This window comes from Podarcis filfolensis, assembly GCF_964270895.1.
Source record: "Podarcis filfolensis genome assembly, chromosome: 1".
In the NCBI taxonomy this organism is placed as follows: Eukaryota; Metazoa; Chordata; class Lepidosauria; order Squamata; family Lacertidae; genus Podarcis; species Podarcis filfolensis.
This window is the reverse complement of record NC_139604.1, coordinates 104,799,833-104,817,818: the sequence shown is the minus strand read 5'-3', so window position 1 is coordinate 104,817,818 and position 17,986 is coordinate 104,799,833. Positions and strand designations below refer to the sequence as shown.

The 17,986-nt window shown below is 44.5% G+C and overlaps 1 protein-coding gene across 1 annotated transcript in view; it reads right to left on the bottom strand.

The window, feature by feature from the left end:
• VSX2 (visual system homeobox 2) overlaps positions 1–16,215 on the bottom strand; it is a gene marked incomplete at its 5' end in the record, with an annotated part of 33,150 nt that extends 16,935 nt beyond the window's left edge. The window contains 3 exons of the mRNA XM_083618095.1: positions 9,760–9,883; positions 14,491–14,575; positions 15,741–16,215. Of these exons, the coding sequence (XP_083474221.1) occupies positions 9,760–9,883; positions 14,491–14,575; positions 15,741–16,215 (684 nt within the window). The remainder of the gene's footprint in view (positions 1–9,759; positions 9,884–14,490; positions 14,576–15,740) is intronic.
• Positions 16,216–17,986: the final 1,771 nt, after the last annotated feature.

Genomic DNA, 17,986 nt, shown 5'->3' with positions numbered 1-17,986 from the left:
ATACTTATTGATACCACTGCTGTAGGCTAGATACACCTAAATCTTCCCTGTTCCACTTCTAGCTGACATATAGCACAAACAGAATTGATAATATCAATGTGACACATATGTGAGGTCATCAGAATGTTTAAAAACAACAATATTCCAAGTTTTTCTGTAAAACACAGTACTATGTATTGCTGCCTTCCTATGCCATCACTGAAAAACCTGGATGGGAAATAATGATATTCATATTAGCCTCAGACCCAGGGCCAACAAGGGGGGGCTGGTACAAATTACTGGGCCCCAGCAGTCTGGAAGGGGGCCCTTGAGCCTGTCTATCTGCATATGTTTTTTGTAATTATGAACAATATATATATATGTATATATTTCATGTTCAATGCATACACAAGTCTGAATAATGGCTTGCGAACTTGTGCCATGAATCAAGCATGTCTGACTGTATACAAACATTCACTTCTGCGCTTTGACAGTATGGCAATGCTGTCTCATCCTATTATGCACAGTTGCATTTACATGTTTTCTTAAGGGAACATTGTACAAATGCAACAAAGCTGTTTTGTGATACGCATTGTGTTATGTTACACATGCAAGTTTAATGTTTAAAGTGTATGGTTAGTTCAGCAACGACTGTGTGGGTGCTTATATTATTGATATTAGTCATTACGATCTTAATAATCTCAACAGGTACAAAAATTATCATATTTATTATTAACATAAAAACAAGATCACACATTTATTTTATATCCTGTGCACAGATTTTTAATCCGTCTGCCCTTGCTGTTGGGAGTGGGGTGATCTTTTTTACTGCGGCCCAAACCCACTCTCAGCAACCTTGCTCAGATTAATTAAGATTATCCAGAAGGGAGGGGGAGCCATTTATGGCTATAATGCAGGAAAATGTGGCTTTCTTCCTAACATGAAGGTGGATTTTTAATTCTTAACTGTTGAGCAAAATAGTAATAGTATTCAATGAGTAATAACATGCAGACAAATAGATGAAAAGCAACAGATGCATGATGGAAAGGCTGCAAAACGGATAAAACAGAGTCCTGCCTGCAGATGTCCAGACATTTACCCCAAAGCTAGTAGTCTCTGCTGTAGTAGTTGAAGGTAACTCTGTTTGCTGAAAAACTGTGGTTAAGAGAACCCAATTCTCTTCCTTGGAGACTTAAAACTGGGGAAGTTGTGATAAGCCAGTATGGGAAAATCTGTTATCTGTACAATCTGTACTCAGTTCCTAGAGCAAACGGTTCTGGGAATGAGAGCTTTGAGTATGAAGGAAAAGATATAATACTTTAGGTATGCAAATGGAAAAACTCTGGGCAACAGTGAGGAGTAGCCTACTCAGTCAGGCGGACTACAGTGATGTTGCTACCAAATCATCCAGACAGTCCTGTGAATTTGAACCACTTGGGTAGAGCATGGTGGAGACGCCAGGCCTCACTAGTATCCTGAGATCTCAAACACCATTAGCGTTTGTCCCTTCTCTCATATCATTGGTCCCTTCTCTCATATCATTGGAGGATAGTGGCAGATAGATTTCTCCACTTTCCGCTCCAAATAATTGAGGCTGCTAGCTTGACAGCATGAAAAGGAGGCTTGACCAACTGATTATTCAGAATTCTGGGAAAGCAAGAAACGGTTCCATGACACAGTGCTGAGCTGGCCATTCTGTGACTTTTGCTAAGATGAGACCTAGCAGGACAAGACTGCATGGCCCTATCAGGGATAGCGGGCTGGGAAGCATGGCCATCACTCACAATGCGGGGGTGTCCAGACGCTCATGCCGTTTTCACAGAGCAAAATCATTTTCTTTTCTTTTTTTATAAATATTTTATTAAGGGTTTTCTTGTTTTACAGTGTAAGTGTAATGCCTCGTATTTTTTTTTCTTCCATGTAACATTTTTACAAATCCGTTTCATTTGATGAGGCATTAGGGAGAGAAGAAAAAAGAAAGAAAAAAAGAAAGGGGGGTGAAGGGAGGGGAGATGGATGGGGGTGGGGTCGGGTAGCGGTGTTTCTATTATGCTTAATGTATGTAGAGTTTGGTGTCAGCGTGCTTGTGTTGTTCACTTGTGTTCCTTTGGTGGTGAGAGAGGTTGGGGTTGGCCTAGGGTGTGATTGTTTGTTTGTGATTGGCTGTGGTGATCTTTGTTTTCGTGTGTGAGTGAGGTGGGTGGGTGTTTTGGATCAGGTTAGCCATATTGATTTGTATGCTGTTGGTGGATTATTGTCGTTGTCCTGTTGGGCTGTGTATGTGATAAAGGGGAGCCATACCGGGGTGAAGGTGTCTTCTTCTGTTTGTCCCCGTGTCAGTTTCAGTTTATTAGTTAATTTTTCTAGTAGGGCTGTTTCCCATACTATTTGGTACCATTGGTCCATGCTTACTCCTGACAGGACTCTCCAGTGTCTGTTTATGGTGTTTCTGGCTGCTGAAAGTAGGTGGGTTATGAGTTCTTTGTGGTGTAAATGGGCATTGTTGTCTTGGAAGATGTTTAGTAGGGCCAATTCTGGGGTGAAGTCTAATACTTGTTTAGTTATTTTACATATTTCTTGTATGGCTGTTGCCCAGAATAGTTGGATTTTGGGACACTCCCACTACATGTGGAGGTATGTGCCTGTGGAGGTGCACCCTCTCCAGCATTTTGGTGAGGTTCCTGGGTGTATTAGCGCTAGTTTCCTTGGTGTTAGGTACCACCTGTAGGTGAGTTTCAGTGTGAGTTCTTTTCTTTTCGTTGATATGGATTTAAAGGGGGGTTTAGACCACATTCTGGTCCATTGAGTGGGGTTAATCTCATAGCCTATGTCATTATCCCATTGTTTAGCAAAATCATTTTCACTGAGCCGAGTCCCTCCAAAAACATGTGCAATAATTTAATTATTTTTTAAAAATCACTGCACCTCCTGCACATTCAGAATGCATTATCCAATCATGTGTATCAACCATTAAAATACACAGGATATCAAATACTTAATATCAAGTACGAAACAGTACCTTTATCAAGATGGAATAGAATGTCTGGAGACTCATGTGGCTCAAACACTGCAAGTTTTAGGGGAGCTGCAAAGACTGTTTTATTTTGCCAGGTCTTGTGCCTGTTAGTTTTATTTAATTGCTTCACTGTTGTTGTTTTGTATTTTATTGGTTTTTAAATTGCAAACCACTCTGAAGGCCTTTTTGGTGGGAAAACAAATATTAAATATTAATAAAAAGGGGAAAAAAGGAAACGCTGAAAGCAAAATGTGGGGTTTATATATTATATATTGAACTGCAAATAGCCATTGGATACCTGACAAAAGGATTCACAATAACATATTTGCATGGAAATGGAGCGGCCATCAACTGCTTTATTTAATATATGGAGAATGCACACTATGATCGCATGGAATAGGTATCATGAGAAGTATCATAAGAAGAGAGACTTTTCTGTGCTGTACAACCATATGCTAGATAACATCTAAGGAACATGGCACTATGTTTGCATTTCCTGGAATCATTCTTCCTTCTGCCACATTGGGCATCTTCCTACTTACGTCCTTTACACCTATTTTATAAACCTTATGTTATCAACCATTTGTTCAGTGCCTTTACAATACAGCCAGTGTAATTCACTGAGAGAATTCAGTTCATTTAAGAACTTGCTGTTAAGAGTTGCATTTCTTTCCTCTCCTAACTCTCACTTTCATTCTGTTTTTCCTGCTGCAATTCTTTCCCCACTTCTACCTATATTTTTTTTCCTGTTCATATCCTGAGAAGCAATGAAATAATTAACATTCACAAGAAAGTACCGTGATCGGATGTTAGACATCCGTGTTACAATAATAGAACAGGGGAGATAACTATAATTTTGCTTGGAAATGTTTTCAAAGTGTCTCCAGCCAACATCACTTTATAGCTCTACATTCAAATTTTTGACCAGGATCATTAAAGAGGATATAGCTAATGAAGACTTAATGTCTTGAGAATTTACTCTCATCCCTTCCTCTGATGTGGTCTAAGGTGAGATCTAGGGAAGCAAAATGCTTCTGACAAATAGGAGATTGCTCTGTTTTCTCATCATCATCAGTCAGTGATAGAGTATCACAAAGCACTGGGTTGCAAGAGATGGTGAAAGGGTCAGCATCCTCTCTTGCCAATAAAGAGACTCACATTAATTGAACTGAAGGTGAAATGATGGGGAAGATGCTTGCATCTCCTTTGCCAATGTCCACCCACCCCGGTCTTCCAGAATCCTTAATTTATTCTTTTCCCCACTCTAAGGAGAATTAATGAGGCTTGATTTACAATTAATTCCCTGAACTGATTCTCAGTGTAAAACAAACTTATTTGGAAGTGACATAAACTGCAGACATAAACAAACTTGCCTTTTTTTGATGGGGCGGGTGTGTGTGACAGAATGCATGAAGTTGAAACAGAAAATTAAATTTGAATACAGCATCATATATTTTACAATGCATTCCTTCTCATTGGATAACCCTTTACCACATTGATTGTGTCTTTTCAGTCTCCTTTTCTTTGGCTCATTCCCTGGACCCTGACCATGCTATAAAAGGCACTGGGTGTATTAGTTTCATGTGTGTGAATCTCAGATAATACATTCCAACCATATCTTCTGACTTTTAAAAGTTCCATAGCCATGAAGTATCTCTCCTTCACACCTCTGCAATATGAGGATACCACGTGTTGGCTTTTATTCCATGGTGGGTACCATTGTCTCCTATGCAAGGGTCATGAGGTAAGTACAGTACTCAGGGTTCAGAAAGGGTTCACTAAGTTCTGGCACATGGGCACCAACACAGCTTCATTGCTTGGAGTATTCTGATGACTATCTGTGTGAGAGCATTGTTCCCACAGTGCAGCTGTAATGGACCACAATGCTGGGCAGGGCCACATGAACAGTCCACCCTGCAGGAGCCGCACGAACTGCTATGAGCTCTATGGAGCAGAAGCAGCGGGAAATGTAACACAATAATGCGTTGCGATTAAAATGATGCCTATTTTCATACTTTTGCTTAAGCTTGCGTGCATTTGTCTGGTTGCCCAGTTAAACTGGAATCTCCTGCCCCCAATATGATACCTGCTGTTATCCTAGAACCTACCCTTCTTCTCAGATTCCTTGCTAACTCAGTGGTATAGCACCTGCTACAGATGCACACACAAGTTCAACACCAAGGCATCTCCAGGTAGAAATGGTGAAGTCCCCGCATTAAATTCTGAAGAGGTGCTCCCAGTCACTGTAGACCAAGGAAAGAGAACTAGTGGTCCCTTGTTGGGCTACCATTCCCATCATCTCTGACCCTTGGTCATGCTGGCTGAGGCTGATGGGAGTTGGAGTCCAACTATGTCAAGAGGGATAGAAAGGCACCATCTCTGGCACTGTGCTCAATGGACCAGTGGTCGGACTCAGTATAAGATGGATGCCTAATTCGGGCTGCCATGCTATTTTGTGCATGAGCACATGTGGTGGCCATGCTTGTGTGCAGGCAGCAAAAACGTCTTTGCAAAAGTAATAAAATTCAATTAATACTTTTTTAAAAGCTTACAAAATGGGGGGGCCACTAGGTGGCACATCGGAAGATGGCTGACAGTAACATCTCTCCGACCCACACGAGGTAATTTGGAGGCTATGATGGGGGTAATTAGCCTCCTTAACCCCCCCAGGATTGTGGGGGGGACGGCCCTTGCCTGCTGTGCCCTATACCACCCCCGAATTTGTGGGGGTGGGGGCACTAGGCACAAAGCCCTCCTGTGGGATTCCGGCACTCCTGGACGCCGTCCCTGATTCGTGCCGCTAGTTGCAAGCATCTTCAAAAGAAACAATTTGGACGAGATAAATTGCACATGCTTCAAGGAAAAAGGGGAGTAAAGACTGCTGACAGAAGAGATCTCTGATAACAAGACAAGAATAAAATATGAGAAGATACGTCAAGATACGGTACGACAAATGACTGAGGGGGGAAAAAACCTGCCTTCCTTTTTCTTATGTGATTTAACAAGAATCCCCTCCCCTAATGAGTCAGAAATTAAGGACTTAAGCTGTGGATTTAAGGCTGTGTGGAGATAAACTTTCGAACCAAAGCAATGTTTCAAGATGAAGCTGGAAAGCTAAGAGTTTTGGAATGACGCAGTTAAAAATGCCGTCGCCATTTTGGGAGGCATTGTTGGAGCTCTTGGGTCTGGGAGGAGAAAGAGAGAAATAGAGTTGTTTACATATCGTGGATCAACTCCTCGGTGGGACTTAAGAGTGACAAATGCCAAATTCATGATGGAAAGAGCGATGCTATCTACGAAGGAGATATATGGAAACCATCTGGATTTAGTGGAGGAACGGGAAATCCACACAGGATTATTATTTTGCTTATCGGCTTAAGGAGACTAACAGAAGAGATCGTAAAGGAAAAATAGAAATTATATGAACAAGATATGATGTGGAAACACCAAGATAAGACTGGATAGAATTATGAACTTTGTCTGGACTGATTGGGACTGATTTGGACATTAACGCAGTAATAAGAAGATGATCTGAATCCCCCTTTGGATCTTGAAGTATGGGTTCCCCCAACAAAATTTAAAAATTTGGCTTTGTAATTTGGAATTATGTGATGTGATTTAATTTGATGTGATTGGCCAGTTAATAAAAATTATTTTTTTAAAAAATAAAAGCTTACAAAATGGTATGGTCAATAGTAAGGGACGGGAGTGATGGCCAATACAGGCTACCTGCAATTACATGGAAGCACTAGTCAATGGGCCCCTATTATATTCCTATAACCACAGTCCCAGAGGTATATATCTGTCTATATCTCTAGCTTATTTGCTTGTTTTACTATCTCAACTGACATTCCAGCCATACAACACCCAAAGCAGCTAACATCAACCATAGTACTGCAATGTTTAAAAGAAAGTATTATATAAAACTCAGTAAGTCAATTGAAATATTATTTAGCATTTATATATCAATAAGTCAATTAAAATAGTATTTAGCATTTTCAGCTTCCAAACTGACCCACTCTCATTAAAAAGATCTTCACCTGTCATCTCAAGCCTCAGGAAAGTTGGGCATAGACAGGTTTCCCAATGGAGGAGAGGGTGCCACCACCAAGAAGGCCTGACCCTGTTTCCCGGGCAGCCTGTTGTCTTTTGATCAGCAAGTAGGGGTGCATGTCACCCCATGTGGATGTCAAACCAGTATACATAAGGAAGGAGTTCTAAAGAACACTGGAAGTGCTAGCTGGGTAAAATGTGCTTTCCCCAGCAACACAATTTTCCCATTTTAAAGCTAGGAACAAGCAGTTTCTCCCCAGTAACTGTGCTGGGTGAAAGAACAACAAATGAATAACTGCAAGGCACTCTTAGCACTAAGTAAAACGTGCAGTGGAAAGGCTCTTGGAAATGTGGCTGTGCGTGCAGAATTTTTCACGTGGTCTTCTGGGTCACAGTCACAGGTTAGCAATTAGGGGAGGGGACGACAATAAGTTTTAGAAATTTAAGCAATATCCCTGAGTAAAGGAAGTGCACAAGGCACAATGTGATGTCTGATATAAGCCAATATTAGTTGAATGTCGCCTATGACCCTCAAGGACAGGAGTCTCCAGTCCCATCTGAAGCCACGAGAGGAACCAACCTGGCACACTGCAATCATACACACTTTATGTCTTGTTACCACAAAGATTGACAAATTGGAAAGAGTTCAGCAGAGAGCAACCAAATGATTAAGGAGCTGGAGAGAAGGTGATTTATGGTGCATAATTTAAGTAAACAGTTTTATAGCGTCGACGGGGAGGGGGTGCTATAGGAAGGTGAAAGCCCAAGGGATGTTGCGGGGGGAGGGTTAGGAGAAGAGTATGCAAATATCCGAAGCAAGGAAACCCAATGAAGTCGCAATTAATGTGACAAAATATTAAAAGATGGTAGGTAAGGGCTGATGCTGTGCTAGTATCCAAGGGGGGGGGGGACGACTCATGAAATAATGAGTGGTTTCCAGCAGGAACTCTCAACAGGATTCTGCCAGCTTTGGCTCAGATTATTAACCCGCACCATGTTTTATGAATGCCATATTAGCTCATAATTTCCTGATGCTGTCACCACTCATTTGCAAGCGAACAAGTGAGAAGCGGCCAAAGTTCAGTAGTGGCACACATGCGTTGCACACAGGTCATGGTCTCAGTCTCTTGCATTTCCAGTTAAAAAGCAGATCAGGTAGCAGGTAACAGGAAAAGGCCTCTACCTGAGACAGGCAGACAACACTGGGCTAGATGGACAAACTGCCTGGCCTGCTATAAGGCAGTTTCCTATGTTTCAGCGCTATTGATGCTTGAGACCTCTGATCTGCGGTAAGACATGAAGTGCTGCATACTGTCATTGGTACAACCGTATCCTGTACAAGGGAAGTAGCACAGATGCATTCTGTTTTGCTGCTTACATCAGTTGCAACCTCACCGAAAGCCCTTCCACCATATCTCTAGCATAGAGCAGTGTACCCGTGAAAGGTGGCCGAGCAACTGAAATGCTTTTTAGCTTGCAGCAAACATTAGCTGCCCCACTCTTGCCATGTAAGAGTTGTGCGTCACATGACATCTCAGTGCAAGACCACTCTGCCACACACCACACTGTACTGGCATAACACCCAGGATCAGCTGAGGCAGTCAGCAGCACAGCACAGGTCATGACTTTGCAATGATTTGCCAGCAGAGGGGCTCATATAGGATTAAGCTTTAAGGCTGCAATTTTTAGAAGGGTAGGTCCACAGTTAAGCACTAGCAGAATGCACAACTTAAAGAAATAAGTACAATCAGGCAATAGATTTGTTAGCAGAAACAAACAAACAAACAAAAAAGCCCACGCCAAAACCGATAGCGGGCAGTTCTCACAGTGTTACAAATTTTAGCTTCCTTAAGGCTACTGCGGTTGGCAGTCACTAATAGTGACTTTTGCTAATAAACCATTATTTGGTTCAGCTTTAGGGAGCAATCCTCAGCCTTAGGACACAATCTACACACCATTACAGTGAATAACAAAACACTTCTTGATTTTACTAGAAATGAATCTAACTCAGAAAATTATTTTCCAAATAATAAATACGTGGCATGTTCAGTTCAGGTCCAGTTTTCTGTTAGATGGTAAATTTATGTTGGGCTTTGTTATATTAAGATTGTTTCTTAATATACAAAACAGAGACTTTCTACTTTAAAAAAGAATGTTGGGAAAAGAGTTCTACCCTAGCCTTCTCCACAACAGTGCATTTTTAAAAAAAAATCTACGGGAATTTTATTTTATTGTATGGAGAAGCATTCACTCACGTGAGCTTCCACTTACCAGGTTTCCAGCAATCCTTTGCTTGGGACACAATTCTGCTTGGGTTCCCTTTTTTAACCATTTCCTTCCTCACAGATAGATCCTGAGCCCTCATAGATCCTGAGTACTCATGCCACTTCAACAAGGATACTTTTAGCCTTCTTCCCACACTACACTTCCCTTCTCAGGATTTTTCTAGCTTACATGTCTCCCTGTATAATGCATCTTACTATAAACTCGGGAGCAAACAATGCAACCTGAGACACAAAAAAACCATACCAATTGAGGGTTATTTTCTCACGCACAGTTGATAATTAGCTCTTGAGGATCTGGGTTGCAAGAAAACTGTTTAGGGTTGACACTCTATTTCTGTCTAAAAAGATACATTGTCCTTTCTGAAGAAACTAAAGAACATGAAAAGGAAAATTAGTATCATGGGGGTCTCATAGCAGTACAATTACCTGTATCCTGTCTTCAGGAAGTTCTGTTTTCATTGCCAGCATCTCCCTCGCATAGACATCAGGATAATGGGCCTCGTTGAATGCTTTTTCCAGTTCCTCCAGTTGATAGGATGTGAAAATTGTCCTGAAGGAAACAAAACTAACTGATGAAAAAGTAAAAATGAAACTAAATGTTGGACTAACCTAAACAGGTGAAGGACCAAAGGGAAAGCTTAGAGAGTGGGTAAAATATATTTGATTATTGATTTATTGCATTTACATCCCATCTTGTTCCTCCAACTAGCTCAAGGTGGCAAACTTGGTTCTCCCTCTCCCACAACAACTCTGGGACCATGTACCCAGTGAGCTACATGGTCAAGTCGGGTCTTAAACCTTGGTTCCCCAGCTTGGGTCCCAACACTCTAACTACTACACCATGTTGCCTCCTATATGTATCTACAGATGGATAGCCAAAAGCCATAGGGAGTAAAGGTACATAGAGAGAGAGAGAAAGTTCACCATGGTTATGATAAGCAAAGGTAAGCACTTTGCTGTCGAATCCTACCCACATTTTGTCTGCTGCATCCCTCTTCACTCAGTGGGGTACTCTCAAGTAAGTGTGCATAAAATGGCTAGCTTCAAGTCCAATTTATTGAAATGGAAGAATTAACTATGTCTCCAAAGCCCTCCAGCTGAATTGAAAGCGAAGGCCTATCCATAAAGTATATTAACAAATCAAAGTGGGAGACAAAAGCAAATCTCTCAACACATGGAGAATGGGGCTATTATTCAGAAGGAGGCAAAGGGTGAGGGTACTTAAACAAAAATAAGTGTGGCACTTGATTTTTTTTAAAAAAAACTTTGATACGGTAAATGGGTAGTCTTAGATTCCTGCTTCTGTTCATTGCCAAGAAAGACATCACAAAAACAAACCCATTTATAGCAGAAGCTACTCAAAAGATTTAAATTAGGGGAAAGCACCACCTCATAGAAAGTCACAGGAGGGGGGGACAAGAAGTAGCACCGCCAAACACCAGCTCAGCTTCTACAGCCAAAAAATGTGGAGTCCCTATAAATTTATTTTTCATATCAGTATCCCCACCAATAATTCAGAGTGGCATACATGATTATCATCTATACCATCCCACTGTATATATGCTATGGTTTTTTTATTGTAAATAGAATGCTATTGCAGATAGAATCAGTCTTTGCTTCTCTGGGTTGTGAGCCTAACCACCCTCACTAGGATGTAAGCTCATTTGCAGTCAATAGTGCTTGCTATCAAATAAATGTGTTTTAGACTGGATTCAGTTTCCCACATATATATCTTAACTATAGAGTGTCGAAATATATGTACATCTCTATTGGTAATCACACATGTTAAGAATTAAACTACTTGTTATGTTCTTCAGACTATCATTTTGCCTTTCTTTTTTAAATAAAAACAAAGGTAATCTTTTGCTATATGTTAGCAAAATAACAATAAGGATGCTGGCTTGCTGATTTGGTTAGTTGCTATTACAATAACAACTAAACTGATAAGAGTTATGGATCTTTAAAAAAATTACTTCCATATTATTATTAGCAGTACTTCTGTGAAATGTAACACTAAAGCAGAACCCTAACAAAATCTGGCAAATTCACTACATTCAAACCCAACAGTGTGAATCCAGATGGTGATTCTTAATTCTGTAAGATGTAGTTTTCAGTGTCAGAAGACATGCTTTAAGTTGAAAAGACTTTGTTTTGCTTGTCAATATCTATAGGGAGTGGCTTCATGTGGAAGGTTGGATTTTCTGGCAAAATGCAAGTTTTAAAGAATAAAAACCATTATTGCTTTTCTTTATTTCTTTTTTGCAATGCAGCATTCATATCAGCGTTTTCAGGTGCAAATATTATTTCAACACCAGTGCACAGCATGCTATGTTTGGCATTTAAATTGATGGGTAACAACACCGTCCCCTCTTTTATAATGTTGAAAGTGCCCAGCCTTTCTCACATCTGCCAGTCTTCCTTTTTTTAATAAATGACCTGAGCACCATATAGATTCCCTAACACTTTACAACCTAAGTAAGTACCACCAGTGCCGTCAGCAGTTCAGCTGTGCTGTGCTGTGCTGTGAACAGCATAGTAAGTAGGACTTCCACCTCTTCAAAACAACGAATTTCATACCAAGGACACACTTCTCCCACGTTTATCTATTCCAAAGTCCTCCTCACAGACAGGCACACTCCCAAAACGATTGTCTGGGACTGGAAACAAACGGAAGCACAACTGGAGTTGAAGAAAGATGCCTGCAGAGCAGACAGGTTCCTTTCATGCTCCTGTTGTGCCGCAAATCTGAATGAGCATTAGGCTATCCGCACCAATTTATGATGCATGGCAGCCCTCTGGTTCTGTGATTAATCTACCAAGGAAGCAGTCTGCATTACAATATTGTAGTTCCTCTCTCTCTCTCTCTCTCTCTCTCTGTGTGTGTGTGTGTGTGTGTGTGTGTACACACGGATGCAAGCAAGCCCAAAGAAATATGAAATAAACACCTGCACCCCTGAAGAAATACAGCATCCAGAGGAGAAAGAAATCCAAGTCACTTAGTAAAAATAAAAGAAAATGTAGTCTTCGAATTTCCAATGCTCTCAAATCACCTCCAAGCATTTTAAATCTAACGCAATGTATCGGATCAGTAACAGTGTTAACAAAAAGACCTTGTTAATACAAAGGACATATTCTACGATCAAGCGTTTGTATTAGTTCTTTAACTGGTAGAGTTTGGGGTGCCTCCCCCCCCTCCAAACGGAATCACAGCCAATGCGAATACAGCAAACTCGTTTAACCATTCGATATCCTTCTCTCGAGGCAATTTGAAGACTATTTCTTTGGGGAAATTGCGGGGGGGGGGGGGGGGAGACAACACAACTCTCCCACTTTTCTTGCAGGATAGTTTTCCTGTCAAAAATAAATGGCAGAATGCGTCTTTCTGAAATGCATACTTAAATTTCGTTTTTTTCAAAAGTCACCTTAGTCCACTTTGTACCAACAAACCTCAGTAACAGAGACATTTCTAGTGTCTCTCCGTTTTGCAACTACTTGTTGGAGAAGTATTTAATTATAGGTGAATTAATTGTTGTTGTTTTTTTAAAAAAACCAAATATACTGGACAAGGTAAATACTGTACACCTATTGGAAGAAGAAAAAGCCACTCCTGAAATCACTAAGAAATTCAACACTTGATTCCAGCTCTTTTCTGGATCCAGAAAGGAAACGTGCTTCGATTTTAACCTGGATCTAAACGGCGAACCAACCCACTCCCTTGTATCAGTCCAGTTCATCTGGGAAGTTCTTGTCCCCCATCTGCTTTGACCTCATCAGTCAAACGGAAGCATCCGCTTTGCCACGGCAATTGCACTGCTTAAGGAAATATTGAACCCTTAATTTGCCCTTTTCCTCATTCTAGCCAACCTTTCACGGGAAAGTTCTCGTAATCCACAGGCACTCCGCCGCTTAGCAAAATTGATCTAATTATTTCCCCAAACCGGGTCCGAACAGATGCATTGCTGTCCCATTGTCCTGAATTTCAGGAATAACAGGATTGCCACTGGCTCGCTTGGGAATATTTTCCTGGCCACCCCTGCAGTCCTACCAGAGACGAACGCAGCTACTTCTGGAAAGAGGACCGCGGCCCCCTTTCCTGGGGGCAAAATGACATGTTGCCCCTCTTGAGACTGTGACAGATCTGGGAAGGGTGGTTAGACTTCCACAAAAGACCTCTTCACTTTCCTTTCCTCTCTCCCACATCTCCTGTTTGCAAACTGTCCTGTCAGCTTGCGGAACATTTCGAATACTTTATTGCTAGTCTCACGGAAATTGCAGCAGCATTCTTTGCTGAGGGAGGAGGAATATAAATTCATCGCACAAACCACCCTTGATCTCCCGTGTTGTTGTTGTTGTTGTTGTTTTCCTGAGCAGATGCCAGCCATATCATTTTATAGGATGCATCTCTCTCTCTCTCTCTCTCTCTCTCACACACACACACACACACACACACACACAACCACCAGGAGATTCCGGTTGTGTCAAAGCACTGCTTTTTAAAGGGTCCCAACACATGCAAAAAAATTTCCCTAATTTATTTCGTTTTTTAAAAGAGAGAAAGAAACAGCCCAAGAGATCCCTGGAGAATGAGGAATGCAGAGAGAGGTCTCCGAGGACAGCTTCCCCACCCCACCCAGTTGCTGCGTCTTTTATGACAATGGACCACTAGGCAAGGAAGACGGATTACAACATAGGGGGAAGGAGAACTGCGGCTCACGGGGAGAAGGGAAAGTGCCACCGTGCAGCCGGTCGGATCAGCCAGGGCGACCCCCCCCCCGGCCTCTCTTGGGTCGGATGTTTCAAGACAAAACAGCACCCAAAGGCAGAACAAATGCCTTGAGAAGCGCGGCCTCCTGTTTGAGCTGCGCCTCGGGTCCATCCGAGGAGATGCTGGTGGAGGAGACAGAGGACTCCGTTGGGATGGAGGACCCAGAGAAGGGCGCAACTCTCCTTGGCGCATCTCGGCAGCTCCCTTCTCTGTCGTCCTCCCCCCAGCCCCATACCCACCCGCGTGCACAAGGTGATGGGGGGCTCGATCCTGACACCCTGGTTCCTGAGGCCCAAAGGTAGAGACTGGGAGGGCAGGGCAGGCAATTGTGGTGGGGGTGGGGAGATCCTCCCTCTCCGCCTCGCAGGGCTCCCGAGCAGCGTCCGCCTTACCTGTGCCGCCTCTTCTTCCGCTTCTTGCTCTGGCTTAACGAGGATTTGGACATCTTTCTGTCGCTGGACGAAACATCCTCGGAATCTGGGGACACAGAAAGGCGGCAGCGATGGGGACCAGAGCTCCTGGAGGGTGTGGGTGTGTTCGGGTGAGTCTCCCCTCCCGGCTCCCCGAGACGCTCCGGGGTGCGAGGCGAGGGAGTCTCGCACTCAGACCTCGCTTCGGATTTCCCCGGATCGGGGGATCGGGGCGCTGGTCTCGTGCGATCGACTCAGGTTTCGTTCCCTGGCCGGGTTCCCCCTGGCAGCGCTTTGCATCCCGAGGACGCCTCGCTCTCTGCGCGCTCTTGGCTCCTCTTTTCTCCCTTCCAAACTCGAAGGCCAGTTTCGTTTCCAAGCCTTACGCGACATTTCTCCCCCTTCGAAATGTCAATTTTTTAAAAAAGAAAAAAAGTATTTATGAATTTAAAAAGTCGATGGCGCATCGCCCCAAAGCTTGCAATTTTGGGGATCCTACTAAATCTTATCGCTCCTATATTTAAAAGACAGGGCAAGGAAAAAATGGACTTTGAACCAGGGGAGTTGGAACACAAGGAAGGGTATTTATATATTAGACACTCTACAATAACAACTTTTGCCGTTTCTCCTAATTTTTACCCGTTTAAAATTATTCTGCATTATTATTATTATTCGTTTGGAAACCGGCCATTGCTTTTCATATTATTTCCTTTTATTCCCTTGGCGCTTATGGTAACAAATCGGGTCCTTGAGCCCCGACCGCGGTACCTTCAACAGCGCCGGTCCCCGCGTTTCGATCTCATCCCTTCAAAAGGATGGAAACCAGCGGCCGGTCCTGTGTTCGAAAGTCGCCCCCTCTCCCTGTCTCCGGAGGCCCCCGCCCCCTTCTCCTTGGCCCCCGTCGATTATCTTTCGTTATGCTTTTATAATGACCGCAGTCTGGGGAAGCAGCTGCTGGGCCACTTTCTCAAAAAGCCGCGATCTGGAAGAAGCGGAGATCGCTGGCGATGGGAAGGCGAGAAGAGCCTGTGTTGGCCCTGGGAGTCTCCCTCCTGGGTCGGCTGTGTGGGGCTGCCCAGGCTGGAGGGTTGCCTGGCGAGGCAGCCGCGGCCTCCGGCTTTCCTGAGGCTGGATCTCTCTCTCTCTCTCTCTCTCTCTCTCTCTCTCTCTCTCTCTCTCTCTCTCTCTCCCGGCTGCCCCCTTCCTCGCCCGCCCCGCGGCTCTGCCTCTACCTGAGCTGGCCGTCTGGCTGGTGTCGAGCTGCGCGGGGCCTCGGCCCAGCGGCTGCAGGTGGACGCCGGGCGGGTCGGCCAGCACCTCCAGGAAGGTGGGCTGCGCGTAGAAGCCGGGCAGGCTGCCGGCGCCGAGCAAGCCCATGCCCATGCCGCCCACCCCGGCGGGGCTGAGCACGGAGCGGGCCGCCAGCAGGTGGCCGGCGGGCAACGAGTCCAGGGCCGCGCGAGGGTGCGAAGGCGGCTCCTTGTTCAAGCCCAGGATCTCCTGGATGCCGAAGCCGGTGCAGCGAGGCGCCGCGGGGCCCGAGACGGGCTTGGCCCCCGCGGCTACGGAGCCCACCGGGGCCCCTGCCGCCCCTGGGGGGCCCGAGGCTGTGGGCGGCGGCGGAGGAGGAGCAGGCGGCGCGCCGTCGGGGGCTTTGAGTTTGGCGGGCAGGCTGTGGGCGAGCGCGTCGCCCGCTTTGCCCGTCATGCTGCGACTGGTCCCTGGTGCCCGCTCCGGGGAATGCTCGGGAGCCCCCGCCTCAGGCCCCTTTTATACGCCCAGCCTGGAGCCCGAGCGGGGTCAGAGCCCAGCAGCCAATCACAGGGACCAGCCGCGATTAGGAATTCCAAAAAGCCAAATATGGGGGGGCGGGGGAGGTGAGGAGACAGAGAGGAGGAGGAGGGGGAAGACCCGTCGCAGGGGGGGGGGGAGAGGGAGGGCGGCCTGGGGCGCGCGGGCAGCTGCGCGCAGAGCTAGAGCCTAAGCGGCAGGTAAGACGCCCGCACGGCTGCCAGCAACGGAGGGCAGTTTGTTGGGTGTCGCTCTGGAGGGGTCAGAAGGGGGAACCCGCCGCGGCCGCTTGAAGAAGCTCTGGATGTGACAGGTGGGTGGGAGACCCCCCCAGCACCCAAGAGGCGACTCTGAGGCAGAGCGGAAAGGGGTTTGGCTGCCCTGTCCAAGAGCAGGGCCCTTGCGCGCGCGCCCAGGGTGAGAGGAGAAAGGGCGGGAAGGAGGGAGCCCCGCGTAGTGCTGACAGGAGGGCGGGCGAACGAGCCTGAAGGGGCATTTTCCTGGAACATGGTCAGCAGGCTCTGAAGGCTGCAGCCCTCGCGTGAGAAGTGGGGTGGAGGCCGCGGGGAGCGGAGAAGGGAAGGCGCAACGAGAGGAGCCGACGACGCCTGGGAAGCGTTTCGTTGCCTTGCTTTGACCGCGCGAATAGAGGCGAGGCGAGCGCGGCGCGTCTTATACAAGTCACGGCGACAGTTCCCTCGCCCAGTTCACCAATGAAATCATCCCAGTTCCTTAGAGGGTTATTCAAATCCGAATTCACACCTCTTCTTCTTCTTCTTTTTTTTAAAAAAAGAACGAATCGCCGCGTAGGCAGGCAGGTGGGCTGATCGGAGACTTTGCAGTTTGTTGTACAAACTTTGGCAGCAACGGGTGCCTTTTCCCAGTTATCAGTTTCGTAATTTGGATTTGGAGAAAACAACTGGGAAAAGATATCGAAATGTGGAAAGAATGGTTTCCATATCGAAATATGGAAATGATCTTGTGGTGTGTTTAATTATACGTTGAATAGTGGCAGATAATAAATAAATAAATAAACAGTTTGGAAATTCGTTCACAGGAATCACTGCAGCAAACCGGATTTGTGGTGACATGGAAAATGTGCATACTTCGCGCTGTTTTCAATAGGTGCTACAACTATAATGTAAGATGAAATATACAGGTGCCATTTTGAATGAATGCGAATGAGAAGTCAATGTGGAACAGAGGGCGAAAGCAATTCAGCACTAGCGCCCATCTAAAAAATAAGGGCTGCTTCTTGTCTTGCAGTAATTAGCCTTCCATAATGCAAATTTAATGCTATCCTTTTAATACTAACATTGTTGAAGGTGGATTCTTGGAAGCAAAACGAATAACCTAAGTTGAAAGAAATCATATGAACCAAACTAAAAGCAAACTATAGTTTACTTTTATCGATTATAGATCAAAGGTCTCCATTCAACTTTTGAAGTAAAAGCTTTGTACATTCAAAATTGATTTCACCCAGAAAATTTTACTAAATCATTGTTTAGCCAAAAAGTAAGGTTTTCAACTGACATTTTAAAATTTTGCACCTGTTTCCAAGGATGTGATATTTTGTATTGTGAAAATTAAATTTCATCTCCTATGCTGAATCAAATCTTATTTAGAATTGCATACAGTTTTTAAAATAACTGACATATACTTCTTTTAAAAAATAAATTTATACTGC